At 40.7% G+C, this 22,848-nt stretch overlaps 1 protein-coding gene across 1 annotated transcript in view; it reads left to right on the top strand.

The window, feature by feature from the left end:
* Window positions 1–6,315: 6,315 nt before the first annotated feature.
* The window catches only part of LOC138064522 (junction-mediating and -regulatory protein-like), a 63,662-nt gene continuing 47,129 nt past the window's right edge, over window positions 6,316–22,848 (top strand). The window contains exon 1 of the mRNA XM_068927462.1: window positions 6,316–7,270. Coding sequence (XP_068783563.1) covers window positions 6,362–7,270 — 909 coding nt within the window. The 5' untranslated portion in view covers window positions 6,316–6,361. The remainder of the gene's footprint in view (window positions 7,271–22,848) is intronic.

Consider the following 22,848-nt stretch of genomic DNA (forward strand, 5'->3'; position numbering starts at 1 on the left):
AGGAAAAACAGCTCACACGTTTACAGGAAATGCCAGGATCACGCACTAAATAAAAAGCTAGTGGGTCTTTGACCCATTCTTTTCATCCAAAACACAATAAATCAGAAGAACATTAACTAATACTCTACAAAGAGTTCCTCAGCCTCTCAGAGGCTGTATTTTAGCAGCTTGTTTAAGCGATATTTAATACCCAGAGCAAATAATTCTAGCATCATATGGCTTCATCTCCTTTTTGCAAATGGCAAAGGACCAAAATTTCCAACTAAAGTAAATATTGTATCTTAGTAATTTTATATGAAGAAAGAAAAAAATTAGCTCCCCAAAATGAAGTATTCTTCCCGAATTAGGTGTGAGGGATTTCTATCTGTTTTTCCTAAACTTCAGATAAATCTTTCTGGATATATTCAAATTCTTTTTGTATAGGCCTGGTATAACCTTGCAGATAGTTCAGTCTATCAGCCTATCAGTCTCTCTATTGCTCTATCATGGATAGAGAGAAGGAAACATCTAAGGCTCCTCAAACAAAAATCAAAGTAGTTTTCTTGCCATGTGTCATGCTGATGATCCATCAGAAGGCAGAGCGTATTCACTACTGCAGCAACTATATTTCTTCTTCTTCTTTTTTTTTTTTTTTAAAAAAAAGATTGATGTATTTTGTCTGTTACAGCACAATGCTTGTTCTGTGGTTTGTGGCTTCCCCTGTCTAGTTACAAGTGTTCTTGATTGACCAAGTTGAATTGTGGATGTGGCTAAGCATATTGTTTCCTCTTTTCTTGAGGAACATCTTCCAGCACTCTGCTACGGTCTTGATATTGCTGCACAGCTAGACATACTGTACTCAGGCATATAAAGAGAATACCTGCCTGGCTCTGTCTTGAGGAATCTGAAAATAATTCAGACTGGAGTTTTTACTCTACTCCTCAAAGAAAATGTCACTGTTTGCAAGCTCTTTGACAGAGTTATCTAGTTATGAGACACTTTTTTTTTTTTTAAGTCAGAAATATTTGTTGCATTTTGCACTTAACAAAGAAAACAAGTAGTTAACTGCAAGCGGTTCCTTTGTTATCAGGATCATTTTCTGTATCCCCATGTACTTGGGTGGAACATATCAGAATGTGGTTTTGGTAAATAAACAAGTTGAAGAATTGCTTTGTAAACCACTAAAGAGAGCTGCAAGAACCATCATTCCTGACTCATCCAGCCTGCAAGACAGGACTGTTCCAATTGTGCCTCTTGCTCCAAATTGTTTTTTTATTTACCCCAGAGACTAATGATTATTGTTATATAATTTAGTAAAATTCATACTTTTATCAAACTCAGAACTTTTTCCACTATGACTACATGTTCAAATTGGAAACTTTTTTTTTTTTTTTTAATCTTCTGAGCTTTCAAAGAGGGATTCTTAAGTATTACCAGTATAATTTTTTCTTCATTGAGTTCAGTCTGCCTTTTATCAGAGTATTTTTTTGGCTAAAAGGAAGAAGAGTGACTTTCATGAATGATTTATCTCAAGGAAAGTTTAATTTGTATTTAAACTATTGGGTCCTCTCAGCAATAAGTGAGAGATTATATTACTTGCTTAGCTTATCACACATTTGTAAAGCTTACCACACAGTAATAATTTCACATGTTCTACAACTGTAATAATGTTTGGTTGCAGATAACTTCAGTTCAGAGCCAGCACAAACATTCAATGTATACAGTTCTCCTCCTCAGAGCAGATGGGCTATCAAATGCATTGCAGTTATCCTGGTTCTACTATACGATGCAATTCCTTGTGCTTGGAAACACTCTAAATCTTTTCTTATATTAAAAAGAATTAAGGGTAGACATTTAAAGTATTCCAAAGTGCAGATCCAACCATCACTAGAAAGTACGCTTTTGGGTGGATGCTTGACTGAAAGAGCGCTACTAAGCCATCACAAAGTCAACAGTGCTTTCATGCAGTCAGCCTCTTGCCTCACTTCACCTAGACACACTATAAGAAATGCTCTCAGACTTTTGCCAGAAAGACTCCCATTAACAAATAACAGACATTGCTACTTGGCTTGCCCACATTAAAATCTGAATCACCCTATCAACAGAAACCTATTAAAAATGCTCGTCCAGCATAGTTCTGTTAGCACAACACTTACTAGCAATTTCAGAACAGGCACCTAAAAAATACTCACAATGCCACAGTATTTTGAAGCATGGTATGAAATACCCTTCCTCCCCCTCCCCCCCCCATCTTGACTACTGAAAGAAACTCCGCAGCTGGTTAACTGAGAATACAACAGTCTTGTATTTGGACAAAAAAAAAAAAAAAAAAATCAAGTTACAACAGCAGTAGGTTGAATTGATTAAAGTCTAAATGAGGCTTCTCAGATGAGACCCGGCTTTCTCAGAAATGCTTTGTACTAAGACTAGTTTATCCAAGGTGTTTAAACACTCAGAGGAAGGCTGTAATTTCAGTTCAGCCTGAAGCATTCTGTAGGAGTCACAAACTAGGTGCTGGAATGTTTGTATAAACATTGAAAGGAGTGTTTCTGCTCTTGTTCACAGCATCAGCACGCAGAAGACAATTCAGACATCACTGGGTGAGATCACTTTGCAGTGGTTCAGGTGATTCAGTTGAGAGAGGACCCAACCTTTTGTCACAGGCGATAGCTCATCTACCGTAAACACGTGCAGGTACACACGTGCAGGTCCATAGGGTTTCATCCTGTCACCAGCCCTATTTTGCACCTATTACATATAGATCTGGATCTGCCTGGGCAGACTACAATTAATTCAGCTGAGAATCTTTAACTATGTCTCCGTTTGTGCTGAAGCTGGGCCTTGTAGTCACCTTGTTTTCCCAACACCATCGTTAACTGAGCTCGTGTCTGAGAACCAGCAGGTATAGGCTTGGGGAAATGACACTGCAAGGTAGAAAAAGCAGAGGTACTCATGGGAGTTTGCAAACCTGCTCTTTACTGGCTTGCTAACTCAAGATCATATTAAATATAAAGGCTGGAGACTGCCCAGTGACAGCAATGACTCAAAGTACTCCCTACCTTAAAAGGTTCTGGGCTTGACACAATTATTCAAAAAAAAAAGATATATATACATATAACATCAATTAAATTTCTAACCTTGGGTTTCAGCTGACTAGGGATTGAACACTTGGCTCTCAAAAAAGCTTTGGCTCCTTGAAACATAATAATCCAGCTTGTCAGCTGAGTAACTGCTACTTCAATAGCACTTTTCACAAGGTTAACTAGGCCTCCCATGCATACAGTTTCCAGGTTAGTGATGGGATTCTCATGCAGGTAAGTCATGTCCCAAGTAACAGCATTCCAGTAGCTCACTTACCTCCAAGCTGGTCAGGTTCTCTTAAGAGAGACACTCCCTACTAATCACTTCAGTTGACACAAACTTATCGCCTTTTTAAAGTGTGGGAATCGACCACAAGCCAGGCTGATTGGGAGCTTCTTAACCTACTCCTGCTTTGTGATGGTGAAGAGTATATTCCACCCCAAGCCCTGTTCCAATAGCCAATTACTAGCCTTTAAGAATGTCATTTTAATTTTTTGTTTTATTTTGAAGTGAAAATACGTAGAGTTCAGTGACATCTTTTCTTTAACCACCTTTAAGGACAAATCACCAAAATCCGAAAAGCCTGCCCTTTATGTTTTTATAAAGGTCAAGTTATGCATTTCCCACAATATGGAAGTCACTGTGAAGGCTATTCAGTGTTCCTACATAGTGTATTTTTGAATAATTGCAATTTCCTTGCGACTTTCCTGTGAGGGTGCAATTTTGGCAAAATATAACAGTTTAAGAGCCGATAGGCAAGCATCTCTGCTGCATGAAATGAGTTGTATCAGAAACTTGTTTGTAGCTGTGTGATTTTTAGACTAGTTCTTAGCCAGCTCCCAAATGTTACATTTACCTGAAATCTGCTTTAAATTACAGCAGTTCATCCCTCTGCTATCCGAGAACAACCAGACTACCACAGTAACTTGCCTGGAATACCAGAACTCTGATTCTTGGGCCAATGAGAGATTCTGAATCCATGTTCAATTGTCTTAAGCCTGAATATATACTCTGGCTTGTCTTTGATTTTTTTTTTTTTTTAAACTTTTTCTTTCACACATTATTAAAGACAAAACTGGACTGCTACTTACATTCATCCATTGAAAATTGATTTTTAAATAAATAACAGAAATGGACTACAGTTCCTCCCCCAGGATGTTCTTGCTTGGCTATTTCTAGATAGGGTATAATCAAGTCTTCCACATCATTTCACATGTGCATTGATCTGCTGCTTGAATTTACAGCAACAGAAAAGAATGCTGTTTCTCAAGATGTAAAGCACACATCACCCTTAGCTTTAGGGCCTGGATATCATGCTTCCTCCAACAGCTTGTCCTTTTTCCAACAGCTATGTCTCTGGGTAATTGAAACAACTGTGATTCTCCTGGATACAGGAGGTTGCTTTGTTAATGACTGGAGAATGTTTGGATTGTCAGAGGCTCTCCTCAAATATTTTAGCCTTCATGAACAGGATGCTAGTCAATGTAGCAGCCTTAGAAAAAAGGAGTAACTGACTCACTCAGCTTCTCTGGCAGACTCAACTGGGAATGTTTTATTCCCCCAGTGCTCCCCCCAGGTGGGAGAGGGCAACAATATCACCAACAGGGCAATGAACGTTGCCACTGATCTTACTTTCGACGTTAAGTATTTTAGGACCTCTATCCTTATATCAAGAAATATTTTCCTTTAACACTTATACAGGAAGTGAAATGGAATATCCCAAAGGGCACCACAAAACCGACTGCTGGCCTTAAAATTGCAGGTGATTAATCACTCCTTTCAGGCATGCTTACGAGTTGTCCATACTGGCTTACTGTAACCTACGTGCTCTGCAATACGCTTGGAAGCCTCTGAGAGCACTGAAGGCACTGCCAATTCTGAAGTAAGACAGGCCAAAACGAACATACAAGCGCTGTGTCTCAGCGCAATCAGTTAACTGCAGTTGCAGAAGCCCGGAATTGCCCAAGACACCTACTTCAGAGCTGCCCCCAGCTCCCATCGCAGATGCTGCACTCACTCTTTTGCTGCCTAACAGCAAGTGCTGCACAGAGCACGTCCCGCACTCTCAGTGAAGGACCTTTGAAACACATGGCTCCAGTCCCTAGCCAGAATGAAGCAACACAGACAAGCTAAACAGGCTGCCGAGGCACCACATCCTCTCCCACAGCTGTGCAGAAAACCACTCCGGGCAACAAGAAAAGCAGAGACATCCGCCGCAGACACAGACTTCCCGCAAGAGGGTTTACTGCCTTCGCGGACCGCGTTTGCTCGCCGCCTCGCCGCCCTCCGCCAGCTGGCGCGCCGGGGGCAGCGGCGGGCGGCGAGAGCGGCCAGGGGAGCGCGGCGCCTACCGGGCCCAACAGGCCCCTCGAGCTGCCGGGCAGGCGCAGCCAGGGCGGCCTCCGCGGCGGCAGGGGGCCGCTGCCTCCCGCCCCGCCCCGCGAACCACGGCCCAGGCGCGACAAGAGGGGGACGGGCAGGCTTCGCCCTCCGCGGCCCCCCCCTCCCCCGGGCGGCCGCAGCTCAGCTGGCCCCAGGGGACGCCACAGGGCCCCGCCCCCTAACGGCTGCGGACAGCACGTGTCCTTCCCAGCATCCCCAACGCCGGGCAACTGAATGGCTGCATTGTACGTACCGGGGAAGGGGCGGGGCACCACCCCGCCCCGCCCCACCCACCGCGGGAGAGTGCGCACGGGTGCGCTAGCGAGAGGCCCCTCTTGTGGCAGGCGGGAGGGGGCGGGGCGGGGCTGGAAGCTTCGCCCATCGCCGTCAGCCGGAGCGAGGGAGGTGGGACCTCAGAAACCACGGCGACAACCAATGGGGAAGGCGTCCCGCGGGGCGAGGGGCGGGGCTTCGGGAGGACGCTGGGCGGGGCCGGCGGTGAGTTGCCGCAGCGCCACCGCCGCTTGTAAACAGAGCCTGCCCCACGTGACCCGCGTGAAGTACCTGCGCGGGCTGGGCGGGCATTGTCCGCGGCGGCGGCGGCAGCAGCAGGTTGATGCCCAGAGGCGGCGGCGGCGGGACCCCTCGGCAACGCGCGCGCGCACGCGGCGGGCACCGAGCAGAGAGGAGGTGATTCCTCTCCGTCCTCCATCCCCCCGTGGCTCCGGTCGGGCTACCAGCGCATCCTCCCCCGTCCCCGCTCCGCTAAGATGGCTGATAGTGGGCGGTGAGGCCGCGGCGCGCGGGGCCGTGGGGAGCCGTTGCCGGCCGGCGCGCGCGGCGCGGGGCGGTTGGGGGCGGCGGCTGACGGGACGGCAGCGGGAGCGGGGGCGGGGGCGGGGGGGAGCCGCGCAGCGCCATGTCCGCCTTCGCCCTGGAGGAGACGCTGGAGGCGGACTGGGTGGCCGTGAGGCCTCACGCCTTCCAGGAGCGGGAGAAGCACAAGTTCGTCTTCATCGTGGCCTGGAACGAGATCGAGGGCAAGTTCGCCATCACCTGCCACAACCGCACGGCGCAGCGCCAGCGCAGCGGCTCCCGCGAGCTGCGCCGCGGCAGCCCCGCCGCCGCCGAGGCGAGAGCCGCCCCCAAGGCCGGGAGCCCCACGGCGCGCAGGAGCCCGGCCGCGGTCACGGAGGCCGGCCTGCCGCGCGGCTCCGCGGCCGCCCGCGCCGACGCGGGGCTGCGGGGCTCCGAGCGGGGCGCGGCGGCCGAGGCGCTGCCCGGGAGCCCGCTGCGCGCCAAGAGCAGCCCGGCCCGCAGGCCGCTGCGGGGCCCGGAGGCGGCAGGTGCTGCTGAAGACATAGAAGTGCTGGAGCTGGGCAAGGAGGAGGCGGCGGCCGCCTCGCTGTCGCTGCTGTGCGCCCCGCTGCCGGCGGCCGAGCCGGCCGCTCCCGACGCGGAGCCCGCGGGGGAGGAGTGCAGCTGGGCCGGCCTCTTCTCCTTCCAAGACTTGCGGGCTGTGCACCAGCAGCTGTGCTCGGTGAACTCGGAGCTGGAGCCCTATCTGCCTGCCTTCCCCGAGGAGCCCTCGGGCATGTGGACGGTGCTGTTCGGAGCCCCGGAGCTTTCCGAGCAGGAGATGGATGCTCTTTGCTACAAGCTACAAGTTTACTTGGTCCACAGCTTGGATACCTGTGGCTGGAAGATCCTTTCGCAGGTGCTTTTCACCGAGACTGATGACCCTGAAGAGTATTATGAGAGCCTGAGTGAGCTGCGACAGAAGGGATATGAGGAGGTGCTGCAGCGGGCCCGCAGGCGAATCCAGGAGGTGAGGCTGCCACATGGTCCAGGTCCCTCCACCTTGGTGTTACTTGTTTTTTACCCTGTGCCGTCTTATTTAGTTGTTCTTTCCTGCTGCTCCCCTCTTCCTTTGAAGAATTGATCGATCCATGGGACAGAGAGAAAAAAAAAAGGTACAGGGAAAGAAAGCTGTCTAGCTTAAAGATAAAACTTTGAGAATCTAAGTATCTAGAAGGTGCAGATTTCTTTGGTTGTCCAGGTGCGGCTCAGCACTTCATTCTGTGCGGTAGAATTTAGAGGTTTGGGAGCAAGAACCTGATGAATTTCGCAAGGTCTTACTGCCAGATTTTTGTTGTTGCATTTGCTTTGCACCTAGGATATGTTGGAGTTGGGTTTTTCCTGATTAATAGGAGCAGCGACCTGTAGTGGTTGACAGTACAATTTAGGCTTCTGAGGCCAAAAATTTCTAGGTTCTTACGGGCTAGGTGCTGAATCTAGTATTTCAAGTGAGATGTTTTCCACTGGAATTGTAGTAACTACACTTATGTTGGGCAGGTAAATTCCTGGAGTTGGGATTTTAAAATCAAGCAACTTTGGAGTTAGGATTTTACAAAAGCGAGCTATCTGGTCCTAGCAAGTTTTTACTGCATTGCCATTGTCAATCAGCATCTGACAAGACTTGGATGTTTCGGGTCATACCAATTATCTCTTACTTTATTCTGTTTAGAGAAAAGTAGTTGAGCAGGTTGATTCTGCTAACACTGCCTCAGCGTGTGAGATTTTTTTCCACTTCTTTGTGGACTGAGTTACATGAGGACCCTGATTTTCCTAGTAATTATGAGAATTTTACACTTGTTTTGATATTTGTGTAGCTTTGGTCCAGAATCTACAAAAGTCTATCTAGACATGGTGGTGTGTATGAATTGGGTTGTGGAATTTTTCATTTTGCGAACACCATCTAAATTCTATTACATAGATATAAATCAAGGTTGGCTGCTCCAGCTGCTCACATATATCCTACCAGTATTGCATGTTCAAAAATGTGTGATAGTGAATTTTTTTTCCCTGATAGAATATGAACAGTCCCGTTAAATACATGGACTTGGGAAGCATTATCTAACTCAAAAACGTATGTTTTTTTTTGAGAACCACTGATTCAGAATTACTCTGCAACAGCTATTTGGTATCTGGAGAATCTCAAGTTCTGTTAGCACCGGTAACATGGGCAGAAAATAAAACAGCTGTTGGTAGGTTATGCAAGCTCTATTCATCAAGATCTTGAAACTACAGCATCTTGTTCTCGATTAATGTTCAGAACTTTGGTGCAGAGGAAATGTTAGCACATGTATGTGTATCTGACCACAGTGCCGCCTTCCTTCCCCATGGTAACCAAGCTAGTAGCGTACCTAAAAGTCAGTATTGCTGCACTTCTGTCGCTGTCTATTGTGTAAATCGATCCTTCTTTAATTAAAGGTAGTTCATGTTTAAGAAAAGAAACCAATAGAGTGACCTGCTCTTTTCCTTTTGGCTCTCGGGTTTCTCTTTTCCTTACCTGTTAGTGGTTTACTTGGTTCATGATGTCTTTCTTTTGAGCAAATAGTAATACTGTTTGTCATTGTAATTCTAGGAAAATGATGCAATGGATGATGGGTGCTGCTGAGTATTTCTGAAGTAAAGGTTTTTCATACTGTCAAGGAAAACCTACAGAGTCAACATTTCATCTCTCTTTTTTATTTACTTTTCCATCTGTACTTGAAGTCTGCCTGTTAGCTGTTGGGAATGTTGGATTCCTGCAATTTTAAATGAGTTTACCTCTTATTAGAACTTTGGGGAGAGGGGTAAGGGACTATGTAGAATCTGCCACTGAAAGAATATCAAGGAGAATAACGAATATAGAGGGTCTTCATGAATGTAAAATTGCTCAAAAAGCAAGTTGAGAACGTGAAGACTTGGGCTTAACGTTTTAAAATACGCTTCTGAGGTTTATAATTATCTAATGTATCTCTTTTTCCAGGACAAATTGCTCTGTGCAATTAAAATATTACTTGTGAAATGCTTGCTGTTTGTTGATTATGTTCTTTGAAATGAAGAAGCAAAGTGAGCAGCAAAATCTCTTGCGTTCATTGTTTCAGCATCCCCTACTTGGCCATCTGCTGTGTTTCTTAAGTTAGATGCTAGCCAGTTTATTTTCACAGCAGTTAATAATTACTGCTCTCTGTAATAGGCTTTTTTATCTGTTTCAATTATAAACCTTTAATAAGCCAGAAAAATGTTGCAAGTAGAAACAGATCCAAGATCAGGAAGAAAAAATGATTGTAGAGGAACTATATGACCTGAAATTAATTTCTTCTGCATAATTTGCCTTTTTGAAATAGCAAATAAACTTAATTCTGAAATAATTTAGGAACAGTTAATTTATACTAAAGTAAAACCTTGTATATATAAGAGGAAATATTTTTCTACCTTATTTTTGAAAAATAATAAGCACTTGTTTGGAGCCCTCATTCATTAAGTTTTATGCCTGTTTGAAAAAGTTGATCAGATACTTAGCTAGAGGACTAAGATCCCAAGTGTAGACATGCCACAGAATCAGTTAATGGCTAGATGAAATATTTTATTATTTTAATAGAGAGGATGCCACTGAATCCTCATTTGGGATTCCAGCTTCTTGGCCAGTATTACCAGTATTCTAAACTTTGTCTCTGGAAGACAGAAAAAGCTCCCTTCTGTATTCCTGTCACTGCCAGTTTCCTAGCTATTATAATGTGGAAGGAGTTATGGCAGGATAAGTGTACCTGCTTGTAAATTTTTGTGTCGTAACATCAAAGATGGTGTTGTATCTCTTTGTCATAGTTATCTTGGGAAAAGGTTGAATGTGGTCACCGTTTTACTGAATAAGAAGGGTTGTTATTTGTATAATGCAAAGTATGATTAAGAGAGGTTGGCATGATTAAGCCACCAACAAACAAAGTCCATTGCATGCTTATCCTTTTACTTGCTTCTGCATAGCAAGTTGTGCGTATGGGAAGCCTATCTGTACGTTACATGCCTTCTTCAGCATCTTTGAATTAATAGTAGCTGTGAATGTCTCTGTTCCCTATAGCTTTTAAGCACCACAGTTGTCTGAAATTTGGCAGATGACAGTCTAGGATCTTGGATGCCAGTTATAAAACTACAGGCTTGTATTCATTTTGTTGTTGTTCAGGAAAATCTTTGAATTCCGGTATCTACAGGCAGACTGTTGAAAGATCGTTTTGCATCTCTTCATGTACTGTGTGTTTTCTTTAAATTGCTTTAATAATAAGTTCAGAAACACATGGTTAAATTCTGAAGACGTTCTGAGACCACCATGTTTTCTGTGGCTAGTTTATGACTGCCTTGGGAGTGAGGGCCCAGTGATATTTGTAAATGCTTTTCCCCGGTATACTAGAAGATTTTACTAAGCACCAGAAAAGCCCTGGAGACTTTAATTTGATGTTGATAGATTTCATTTTACTTTTGATTCAAAGGACTAGAAAGAAAGAAAGAACAATTTCCATCTAAGCCTTTTATCTATTTTGTTATGAGTAACAACTCAACTGTTGTGTGAAAAGAAAACATACATACATACATATATATATATATATTTTTTTTTTTTAATCAGAATGCTCTATTGTCTTTTTTTTTTCCTTTCTTACTTGGTATAGACGTTTTTTATGACCTTTGCATTGCTCTCGTAGAGAAGTTTGTTTGTTTTGAATGAATGAACTAAGATGTGAACATATGACTAAATCATGCAAATTGCTAATGAGTTGGTCCCCTTATAACTGATAGAATTTCACATTTGCTGATTTAAAAGAATGTTGTCATGTATTTCTGTGTACATCAACAAAACCTAGGTAATAGCTGTAGTTTAGTCTTTGTTTTGTTGAACCTGTTCTGATATGTAGTGAAAATAATATTCACGACGGTCTCAGTAACTAGGAAAACTTCTATTTCCTTGTTTTTGACCATGTGCATTCAGTACTAAAATAAACGTGCGTCTGTTAGGTAGCGGGGTATGAATAATGTGACTTTTGCAGAAGGAAGGTAGTTTCTATTTGATGATCTACTGTTAGGTGCAATGCAATTTAAAGAGCTTTTTTTTTTGTATTGTTGAAACATTGAATACTTTTTTTTAGATTGTTTTGTATTACTTACTTTTGGATTACTGAGCAATTTAGCGTTGAAATCACTGTCAGTAAGATTTTCATCCAAACCAGTGAAACGTTTTTCTGTGCAAGAGGCAAAGACAACTGAATCCTGTATGTTAACTGCAGTTATTGGATTCAGAAGATACCTTATGTATCTTGTGAGAAAGCATAGCACTGGCTCAAATTTAACTTTGGGACCACAGAGGTTTAAAAGAAGATGTACTATTGATATTTTTTTTTCTATTGACATGAATAGAACAGAATTAGACTAATGCTGAGCGTTTTGGGAATTCTACCTATTTTTGCTTGAAAGCTGTTTGTATGCACTCATTAGCTGTAGTGACAACACTTGTTTTCAGTAAAACTATTTTGATTCTCTCCGGAATTCTTCATAAATAGGCTATTTAAGTCCTGTACCAGTACTATGAGTTAGTACTAACCAAAACTTAGTGTCTATTAGCAGCTGTAGAATAAACTGTGTAGAATAGGTAAGTAGTCTCCATGTTTATAGGAAACAGCCACATGATAATAATACTCTGGCTAGTACTTCTGTTGCTGTCCAACCGAAGATGTTTTCTCAGTGTTTATCCTTGCCAGCCATCATCTTTTCATTTATTTAATCTGTAGTTGGAGTCATTAGCAATTATTTTTGGCCGTTTTGAACTAGTCCTAAGTTAATAAGAATTTTAAAGGCTCGGCATCTGTAGAGGTTGGAAGTTCACACCTGACTCATTCTGCAAGCATGAGACCCAACAGTAAGGATACTGTGCTACATTTTCAAATAAGCAGAATGACAGTGGAGTGTTGTTTTTTCCCTTCTCTTCTGGAAATAATAAAAATTAAAGTCAGGTTGATATTTTTCTCTTCAGAATGTTTCAGGGAATTTCTGAAATGTGTTCTGTGTATGTAAATATGTGCTACAAGTTAAATATTCTGTTATGACCGATGATACTACTGGAAGACATAGAAGGAACATAGAAAGGGTTTTATATCACTTGAGATTCCTGGACCTTTATAGCAGAAAGGGTAATTAAATAGTGCAACAGCTTAATCGTATGGTGAACACACAGTTGCCAGAAGTTTTTAAAGCGTGCATTCTAAAGTGCACGCTTTAAAATGGTTTCTAGAAATTCAGTATTTAAAGGACATTAGACCACATTACTACAGTGTTTGCTTCTCTCCTTAGCTTGTGAAGCAAGACCTAAGCCCTATGCAAAATTGCTATTTACCTTTGAATTAGAATTTTTTTATTATTTGTCGTTCTTCTATGTGATGTCTTCCTGACTTGATGCTTATTTTTTCCTACTGCTTGTTGCTTTTAATTCTGTTTTATCACGGAATCACAGGATGGTTGAGGTTGGAAGGGACCTCTGGAGATCATCTAGTCCAACCCCCCTGCTCAAGCATGGTTATCTAGAGCGCATTGCACAGGATTGCATCCAGGCAGGTTTTTCCAGTCTCAGTAGGATACTTCTCCTAGATTTTATGTATTTTTTAATGTTTTTTTCGTTTTTTTCCCCCCTTTCCACAAGCCACGTGTGGCATGCGTGTGTGGATAGACTTCATGTGTTATTTTGTTAATGCCTTGTTAGTCTGACAAGAGCCAGCTGAAGATGATCCAGAACACTACTGTATTTGAAGAGTAGAAGGCTTATAATAGTGTTTATTCCTTCAAGATGCAAAGAAGTGTAAGTGATATGTACACAAAGAAAAGGACAACTGCCTGAAGAATTTGCTTTTCTGATAAAACTTAAGTCTTACATCAAAAATAATAATAGCATTCTATAAGAATGTAGCAGTACTGTTCAGTATGACGTTTAGCCCAGTAAGCTTGAACTTAATCTTTAGAAATTAAAGAAACTGCTTGCCAGTCTCATAGTTCTCGTTCCTATCCAAATACTTGAGAAGAAAAATGGGAATAAAATACAATATAGGCTCTGTTTAACTGTCTGAACTGGAGTTGAGCAGCAATTTTTATCTTGTAGTTGAGGGAATATTCTCATGACAAGGTAAAGTTATTTCATTTTCCAGTTCAAAATGTGAATTGTTCATTTCCCAAGGTATAGGGATAGACCTTCCTCCATTTCCTGTTAAAGTTGTTCTAGCTGATATGCAGTTGCAGCATTTTTGTATGCCAGAATATTTTGAAGAGGTGCATATAACCCACATAATAAACGTTCTGTTACCCATTATGCTCCTTGGAATTTACAGCCCACTTCATTTCGTAGTGTTTAGATCTAATGTTGGATTGTTTTTGATTCAAGTTTACCTTACTCTTCTTTACATGTTTTTTCTCCCTTTTTCCACCATTATTTTCTTTCTCCCTCTTGTATTAAATATCTTACAGGACTTAGGCCATCATGCCAGTGCCTTTCAGCGTTGCTTTCTAACTCTGAAAACTTTTTCTTCCCCTCAGTTTCTGGCTGAGGTAGTGTTACACAGGCAGGCTTAGCATAAGAAGGCAGATTCTTTCTAATCATTACATGTTTCTACACTTCTTTTTGTAATGTTACAAAACGCTTCTTACAGATGATCACTGGGGTTTATGTTGCTCTTTATATATGTAATATTGCTACCACAGAGCTGGAGAAGCTGCCAGAAAGCTGGATCTACCATTTTTCCATAGATAGTCATGTGATCTCTTTTGGGAGGTGTTTTTAGAATCCATTTCTTGAATATTAGTAGAGTCATACCATCATAGTCCACTAGGAAATTACTGCTATTCAAGAGAACGCAGTCAAAGTAGGGACTCTGTCCAACTGAAAATACATCTGTGGGATTCTTTTATTTTTTTCAGGAGGCAGAAACTTAACCGTAAGGATTGTAATAAGGAGAGAGGGAAGATAGGATAGGAAGAGAGGGGAGGAGAATTATGATATCCTTAAGACCCATTTTGATTAACTGTTTCATATACCACAGACGCATACAATAGTTGAAGTTGGCAGGGACCTCTGGAGTTAGTCTGGTCCAATCCCCCTGCTCGAGCAGGGTCACCTAGAGCAGGTTGCCCAGGGACTCTGTCCAGTCAGATTTTGAATCTCTCTAAAGATGGAGACTCTACAGCCTCTCTGGGTAATCTGTTCCAGTGTTCAGCCACCCTCACAGTGCAAAAGTGTTTTCCTATGCTTAAGTGGAATTTCCTGTGTTTCAATTTGGGCCCATTACCTCTTTTCCTGTCAGTGGGCACCACTGAGAAGAGTCTGGCTTCATCTTCTTTACATCATCCCATCAGATATTTATAAACGTTGATAAAATTCCCTGAGTCTTCTCTTCTCCAGGCTAAACAGTCTTAGGTATCTCAGCCTTTTCTCATATGAGAGTTGCTCCAGTCTCTTAATCATCTTTGTGGCCCTTCGCTGGACTTGCTCCAGGAGCTCCATGTCTGTCTTCTGCAGGGGAGCACAGAATTGGACACAGCCCTCCTGATGTGGCCTCACCATTGCTGAGTAGAGGGAAGGATGTATTTGAGCTGGTGCTCAGAGTGCTATCTGTTAAATACTGCTTGGCAGTAGAATGAGGATATGTTGTGAGATATTGAGTCCATTGCTTTAGCTGTTGAGGGTGTCTTCTAAACACGGCTCAATCCTCCTCATCCTTTATTTTCTCCAGAGAAGAATCAACTGTTGAGATTTGGTGATGCTGTAATTCTACTATGGCTGATGTCATAATTCTTCTTGCTCTCTCTCTTTTTTTTAAGTACCGCACAAAAATAAGAGAAACAAATGAACGTTTATTGAACTCTGTAGAGGAATCTGTGCCTAGAACATATCTTGCAGTTTTGGGTAATTCCAGACCCAAGTGCCAGTAATGTAAAAGTTATTCATTGTTTCTTGCCTCTATCCCAGAAAACAAGCAGAACTAATTACAAAGCAATTAACTTTATTTTTAAAGGTTTGTCACAAGTTATTGTTAATTTACTATGTAATAAAAGCCTATAAATAAGATATTCTGTTGTCATCAGCATTTTGCTGTCTTAAAAAATGAGTGTTCAAAAGTTTTGTACTGCTCCTGGTATGCAGCATGACAGTAATCTGGGAAAGTGACATATTATTGATAATGGCAACTCTAGTTTTAACCATGTTATTTATACTGATCTATATTAGAAGACTGAGAATTTTTGAGGAAGGGAGCCAAAGTTAATATACAGTGGAACAGTTTGTTTGAATTACTCATACATCTTGTAAGGTACTAGCATCACCATAACCATTCAGAACAAAGATCTTGGATAGTTCACTGAAAATACTTGCTTTGAGGGCAGTGCTGTTTAATAGCAAACATGTAAGAATGTTTAAGAATGGGAATGAAAGAATTACTGTGTCCTTACAGAAAGTAATGATATGATCTCATCTAGAAATCTGATGGTGACATCTGCTAGAATATGGGTTAGTCTTTAAGAAAAATTACTGAAGCCCTTGGATAACTTGAAACAGGATTATAAAAATGCTCCAAATCTGTTGGACAGGGAGATTGGATGATCTCATGGCATTTTCTAGTCATAAATGCTATAAATTGATATGGGAAATGTGTTTCTGTTTTAGTTAGTTGTTGAAACTTGGCCAACCATTTTCTGAAGGAGATGGACCTGAATATAGTTAAACTGAAACATTATTAGTCTATCTGAAGAAACCATTTTTAGTCTTAATAATTTTAACAAGCAATGCTAAATTCATCCCTACTATAAAAAGATACTTACCCCGCTGAAGGCATTGGAGACACTCTGCTGTGAAACTGGTACTAAATCTTGCAATGTCTCCACAAATGTCTCCTTGTTTATTAGCTGTTGCTTTTCACTTGTGTCCTTACTTCTTAATAACTTCCTATTAGAGATTCATTTGTGCAGTTTGGATTTTACTTTTTGATTAACTTTCCTAGTCATAGCCCAAGAGGATTTTTGATGTGAAGACAGCTCCCTTGGCAGGCTGGCATTTGAAGCTCATCATCTAAAGCTATTTAGAGTAGATGTAAATAGAGTGCTGGTGATCTATCTGCCTCTTACTCTGACTGGTTGCAAAAATTTTGGCGGAAGTTGTTTTCAGTTGCAAAGCTTTTATTTGTAAGATTTCCTCTGGATTTTCTCTGGATTTCCTCCTCGTCTATTTGTTTCTGTTTGTGGTATTCGTACAGTAAAAGTTACAAATGGAGTGGAATGGTAAGGAATTTTTTTATAATCTGAGGCAGAGAAACATTACCCATTCAGAAAAATTTGAATGTTTAGGGGACATGAATTTAGTTTTTGGCTACAAGTTTCTCCTGAAAAGATGTTATAAAACGCTTCCAGTGTGTCATTCAGCAACGTTTTTCGTGATTTCTGAAAGTATAAATGAGTACTTCTGCTTTCTGAAAAGATACTCCAAGTTGTTGTTTTATACTACTATTATAATACTTTTCAAAATGCAACTGTGGACAACTGTTTATATGACCCTCTTTAAAAAAAATTGTTATGTTATTGGTGTGATGGAACAGGATTTTTTTTTTCCTTTGAAAAATATATTTTAAAGATTTAATTAGCATTCGTTTGTGATGACTTGCAGACAATTTATGTGAGTCATCTTAAATGAATTGTAGCACACCTTTTCACGTAACAGTATTGCATCATGGCTTGTTTTCAGACACTTCAGAAATAGAGTTTTGTAAAAGAGTTTTTGATAACTTGGAATCATAGATTATTGTATTGGAAGATTATTCTGTTAGAAGGGACCTCTGCAGGCTGCCAAGTCCAGTCCTGTGCTCCAAATAGAACCAATTTAGATTAGTGCTTGTTTAAAAAAAGAGCTGAAATAATATTGTGTACTTTACATCTCTGTTTTAAGGAAAATTAAAGGGAAAAATGCATGAATGCAGCAGTTGTAAAGCTTTTGAGGGAGGAAAAACTGTAGATCTGTCTCAGACATTTCTAAAAAGTTATAATTTTCCTAAAAATAGTACTCTGGCTTCAGAGCCCAAATTACTGCAGTTTGCTGTCACTAGAAGCAAATGACTTCCAGCAGTAGAAAGTAGGATTTTTTTGGTCTTTGAAGGAGAGCAATATTTGTTTACAGTCATCAGGGGTCGCAGACTATAATTTGTACCCCCTTTTCACTTCAGAGTAGTATAATTTAGCAAAGATTCCACATATGGAAGGGAAGAGTGTATGGATAAGAGTTTAAAAAAAAAAATCCAAAAGTGTTTGAATTATTGGATCAGTTTGGGAAGAGTTGGATTAATAGATAAACTGTATGTATTATTTCAACTGTGTTTTATGATGCTTCTTTTATTTCTGCGGTTCAACATGAAGATTTTTATCAGAAATACTAAGCCCCCACATTAGAGTTGGCTGGGTTTTGTTTCTCCCTAACGTTCTGTCTGTGTATCCTTCCCCCCCCCATTTCTCTGTGAAAACAGGAACAAAAACCAACCCGAATGGATAACAACACAGAACACAGTTCTGATACTAATTTAAATTACTGTCTTCTGAAATGTTGTACTGTTAGGAAAGTGATTTAATAGCTTGCTAATTACATGCTATTTGCTGCTAGAGTGGGAGGAAAAATAGTGTGCGCAATATGGGACTTCAGGAGTTTCTTGATACCTTATTTAGCCTTTTATTAGTTAATAATACCGGGCTGTAAATGTGGGGATTCTGTTCCTTGTTTAATGTTGTATTCAGCTTTTAAATCAAAAATCATTAGTTTAGAAACTTTCAAAATTTGGTTTGATCATGCATAGTGTTGTTTTCTTCTTAGGCCTGACTTTCCATGCTTTCACCTTCAGGTGAGGTGCTGCAGAGGTTGGTTCCGTGTTGAACTGTAGTAGGCTTTGGAAGTGGCGCAGAGGTCCACTTGAATTAATCACCAGCTGTGGTCTGAGGTTTGAAGGTGGCTAAGTAGCCAGGCACCCTATCAAAGGGAGCTGAAGAGCTGACTCGTGTCCTAATACGTAACTTACCTTTCATCAGTTTACTGATGCTGAAAGGGGGAGATCCTACCTCTTCCTTTCCTGGAGTTGTGCTAATTCAACTCATTAAACTGCAGGAAATTAATCTGAGGGAAATTCCAAAAATATTTTTCTGCCAGCTGCTCAGTTGCTTTGTTGAAGGTCTGAAAAAGACCAATTTAGGCTGATGGAGGTAGTGGGAAAATGCTCCTGAGAGCAGAAGGGACTAGGGAAGCACTAGGGAACTAGGGTGGAGGTGGAAGAAGAAAAGGAAGGGGAATGGAAAGTGGGATCTCCTTTCAGTAGGAGCAAGCCATTAGTTCAGCTCAGCTTTAAGAAGTAAATTCATCCTTACTAGTGCTCTGAGTCCGGTTTTGCCACAGTGCTCCATCTCCTTTGATCTAGATTTTAAGGTCTAACATTAGATTAATATTTTGTAAATATTATGTATCAGACATTTAAGAATATCTTCTGCCACATCAAATGTATTGTGAAACTGGCACTAAGAGTACTAATTCAGTGCTGATGTCGCGTGTCCTATGAACTGACTTCAGAGTGAAGTTGATCATACCTGTAGAATTTTTTTTCTTCTTTCCACAATTGCTTTCCTAGAAGAATGTTTACTCTTTAGCAGAGTGTGTGTTTAGCTAGGCCTATGTGCCCCAACACTGCGAACCTTACACAAAGAAAGGGGCTCTAAAAGTAATGTTGTAATATTCCCTTTAGTGCGTTCGTTGTATGCAAATTTTATTCTATTTAGATGGCTGTCGATTTTGATACTCTTGGAAATGTTTTCCTAACTAAGAGCATAGGTAAGAAGCACAGAACAGAGGTTCTGTGAACCAAAAGTTAATGTATTTTATGGCATAGCATGAACACTTATCTTAATGTGTGTTCTTAGTGTTCTGGTTTTGGGGTGTTTTTTGATTGGACTCCTGCAGGAAAAGTTAGAACTTATTAGGACATGAGTAGAACATAGGTGTTGGCCAAGCCTTCAGGGTGAGGTATTGTCTACCAGTCTTTTGGTTCAATATTACTGTGTTCCAACTGCTCAGTGATTCATTAATGACTTTGCCTTTTCATTATTTTGCCCCTTTCCAAAGGTAGGAATAGGAGTCCCAGAGTTAACTTTGAAGTATGGTAAACTCATCTATTTTATTCCTCAAGTTACATTATAATATAAATACTTATTCCTGTGTTACTGAGAGCAGGAAAAAAAGCATGGCATTCCTACATAATTAGCCCTTGTTTGCTATGATTTATTATAGCCTATTTGTGGCTGTGCCATTCCAGGTAATGTATCGAATTCAAACAAATAGCTGGCTTTTATTGATACTAGTTTGCAATGATGGTATTACTCTGGAATGGCACATCATGCAATAAGGTGAGTTATTTCGATCAGACAAGTGCCATCTTAAAACAAAAGCAGCTTCTGCCATGCTGCCACACATACATTTGTCGTCTTTACAGAAAAGGAGGTGTGTATTTTTTTAATTATTGGCATATAAACACAGTTCTGCTGAGATACGTTGAAATGATGTTTTGTATCACGTAGCTACCTGAAAATACTACTACAGTTCTTCTTACCGAGTAGTTCAGTTTTTCCTTTTTCTGCTGACTTGTATTACAGGTAGTGTATTGAAATGAGGTGGGTTTTGGCAGACAGTGTAAGTGAACTTGACAAAAGTGACAGGTTAACAGCTCCTGGAGCAGTAACAAAGTATAAAGGAAGATAGCCATAAGAGTGAAAGGCAGCCAAGATGGCCAGTCTGCAGAGTGCTGGTCTTTGCCTGCTGGTGTGCTGTCCGCAGTCAATTTCTCTAGTAAATACCATGATAAAAGACGGTTTTAAACAGGGTTTAAGGAGTAACGTGGCTCACTTGATGTAAGCAGCTCTTCACAGGCCTAGAAGACGGCATGAAACGTTTTATGAAAGTGTTCTCTTTTTTTAGTTAGGTACTAAACACCCTTGTTACTACTTCGCTGTGTGTTGTTTGTTTGTTTGTTTACTGTTTGTTTTTTAGAATAACTGCAAACTTTGATAAATTTGTTTGCTATACATATGTTTGGTTTGGCTTGATTATTTTAATTAACTTAGTTCTTCTGTAAACAGCCGTACAGAAACCCCTGCCAAAATCCAGACATTAACCTTTGCTGCGCGTTGGCGTAGAGTTCAATCCTCTATCTTCAGAAGCCTGGTTGAAAAAATCGGACCCTTCAGTATTTTGTCCACTCAGTAGGTGGATGATTGCTTTAAATACCAATTATAAATTTTGTGGTTTCCAAATCAGTTTCGTAACAGCTCACCTATTTGTATCTTCCTCTAATCTTAAGAAGTTAGACTGATGTAGCGCTGATTCCAGCACTTCTCATGCTGGGCAATATTACCTTATTTACCTGTGCCACCACAACTGTCTGTATACGTCTTTTGCGTGTTTGCAGATGGTTTCTGTCCCAAACAATAAAATCTGTTTTAGATCTGTATTGGAAAGTCAGGTTTTGGTCATTAACTGAGATACTCAGCTGCAAAAGTAATGCAAATACTCTTTCTAAATTAAAAAGCAAAAGATGTTAATGGTAATGCAATCATGCAAACAGAAAGCTAAATGTTCTGGCAAGGCTTGATCTTTCAACCACAAAAGCTGACATTTAAAATAAGGGATCATGCATATAAGAGAGAGAAAAGTAAATTACCTATAGTACAGTTTTCCTGTAGTTGAGTGTTGAGAGTGTTGCTGATTACCAAAAGTTGTGGGTGTGTTTGTTTTTAATAAGGAAGTTTGAAAACTGCTATTTAAAGAGAGTTTTAAAAGAGAATAGAAACAATTTTAAGCATGTTCTAATAGATCAACTTACTGTCTAAGTTCAACTGCTGAAATATTGCGTCCAAATTCTATGCACTCTGGAGTTTTATTTCTTTGGAACTTATTGCCTGGAGCTCGATGTAGCCTATTACTAGTTTATCAACAGGAGGATTTGATGTTTTATACTTAGGACTGCTGTTTGGGGGAGAGGATGAAGTATCTAACAACTGCTTCATCTGCAGCAGCGTACTGCTCTCTGAAAATAACTACTCCATAGTTTTACCTGTGATTTTAAATATGCTTCTCCGATTAAAAAGCTTTAAAATTGTTCCCAAAAATGGCAAGTAGTACTGTCAGGCTTCTGAAAACCTAAATTCATATGACAATAGGTTATTCTGTTGTTACTATTTTAAAAATATGAAAAAGCCTAGTAAGTGACTGAGAAGTATCTTTAATGCTTGTTTTAGCTAAAATTGCATAGGTATCATCTTACAATGTTTTATAAAACTATGCAAAATGAAAAGGGAGTAACAGCTCAAGTTTTGAGAATAGCAAAGGAAATGTAAGAAAAGACTTTTCATTGATTAAATCAAGCTTTGGATTTTGCTCAAAACAGGTTAACTCGCGTGTAATTGCACTGTCCTCTGTATTACCTTTAAAGCTCTATAGGCAAAGTATATTTTTTTTAATACTGAAGCCAGAAATAATCTTTGTTATATGGATGAAATATATGTGCTGTTAAATTGGAGGAAAAAATGCGTTTCTTGTGGGTTAGAGTCTATCTGCATAATGGTTGCCCAGAATATATGGATTCATTTAGTTGTGAACAATGTAACATCTGTGAAACATGATTCTTAAAATAAATGCAGTATTCAATGGGTCTAGCACTAGTCAGGCTTGTACAGGATATTACTCTTCCCTCCTCCACCCACTTCTTTTAATAATATAATTAAAAAATTGCGAAAGTCAAAAATTCATACTGAGGCTGTTGAAGTAAATGAACAGAAACACTGAATGTCTGTGTTGGGAATTAATCATCAGTGGGACATAAAATATGCCACAAAAATTGTTCATTTATTTTTATGCTAATACACTGAAAACTGCACAGTTTTAAGGTACCAAGCGGATTTAGGCGTTTGGCCAACTTAACCGATGTCTCTATCTTACTAAAAGGTACTGGCTGAATTTTCATGTATCTGATAGAGTGCATCCTCTTAATGCCGGCTGTGTGAAAATTTGAACATACCCGATTAACCCTCTGTGGAGGGCCTGGCTTGCCTTATGACATTACTAATTCAGTGGATTCTGTGCTAGACCTGGCATTATTGTTACATGACAGTCTTGAAAGCTAAAAGCTGAATGGCAGCCAGCTTAAAAAATGGTACAGCTGACTCTGATCTGGGGCAGGAAAGCTTCCATCAGGCTGCTTTACAGAGTGACATGGGAGAGGTCCTCCAGGCAGGCAGCTTAGCACCAGCTGTCTCCTGTGTCAATGTCCCCTTTAGGGCTGGCAGGCTGCGCTGTAGCACTAAAGCAGCCTGGACTCTTCATCAGGTTGATAAGGCTCTGTCTAGTAGCAGTATCTGAATTATCAATCTTCTGTTCGCGCCATACTGTGCTGATGAAGCTTGTTCTTTTAGTAGTAATCATATCAGTTCCAAAAAGTGAGATAATATTTTGAATCTTGTGCTTGAACGTTTGCCACTTGATGCAGTTGA

This window comes from Struthio camelus, chromosome Z (assembly GCF_040807025.1).
Source record: "Struthio camelus isolate bStrCam1 chromosome Z, bStrCam1.hap1, whole genome shotgun sequence".
Lineage (NCBI taxonomy): Eukaryota > Metazoa > Chordata > Aves > Struthioniformes > Struthionidae > Struthio > Struthio camelus.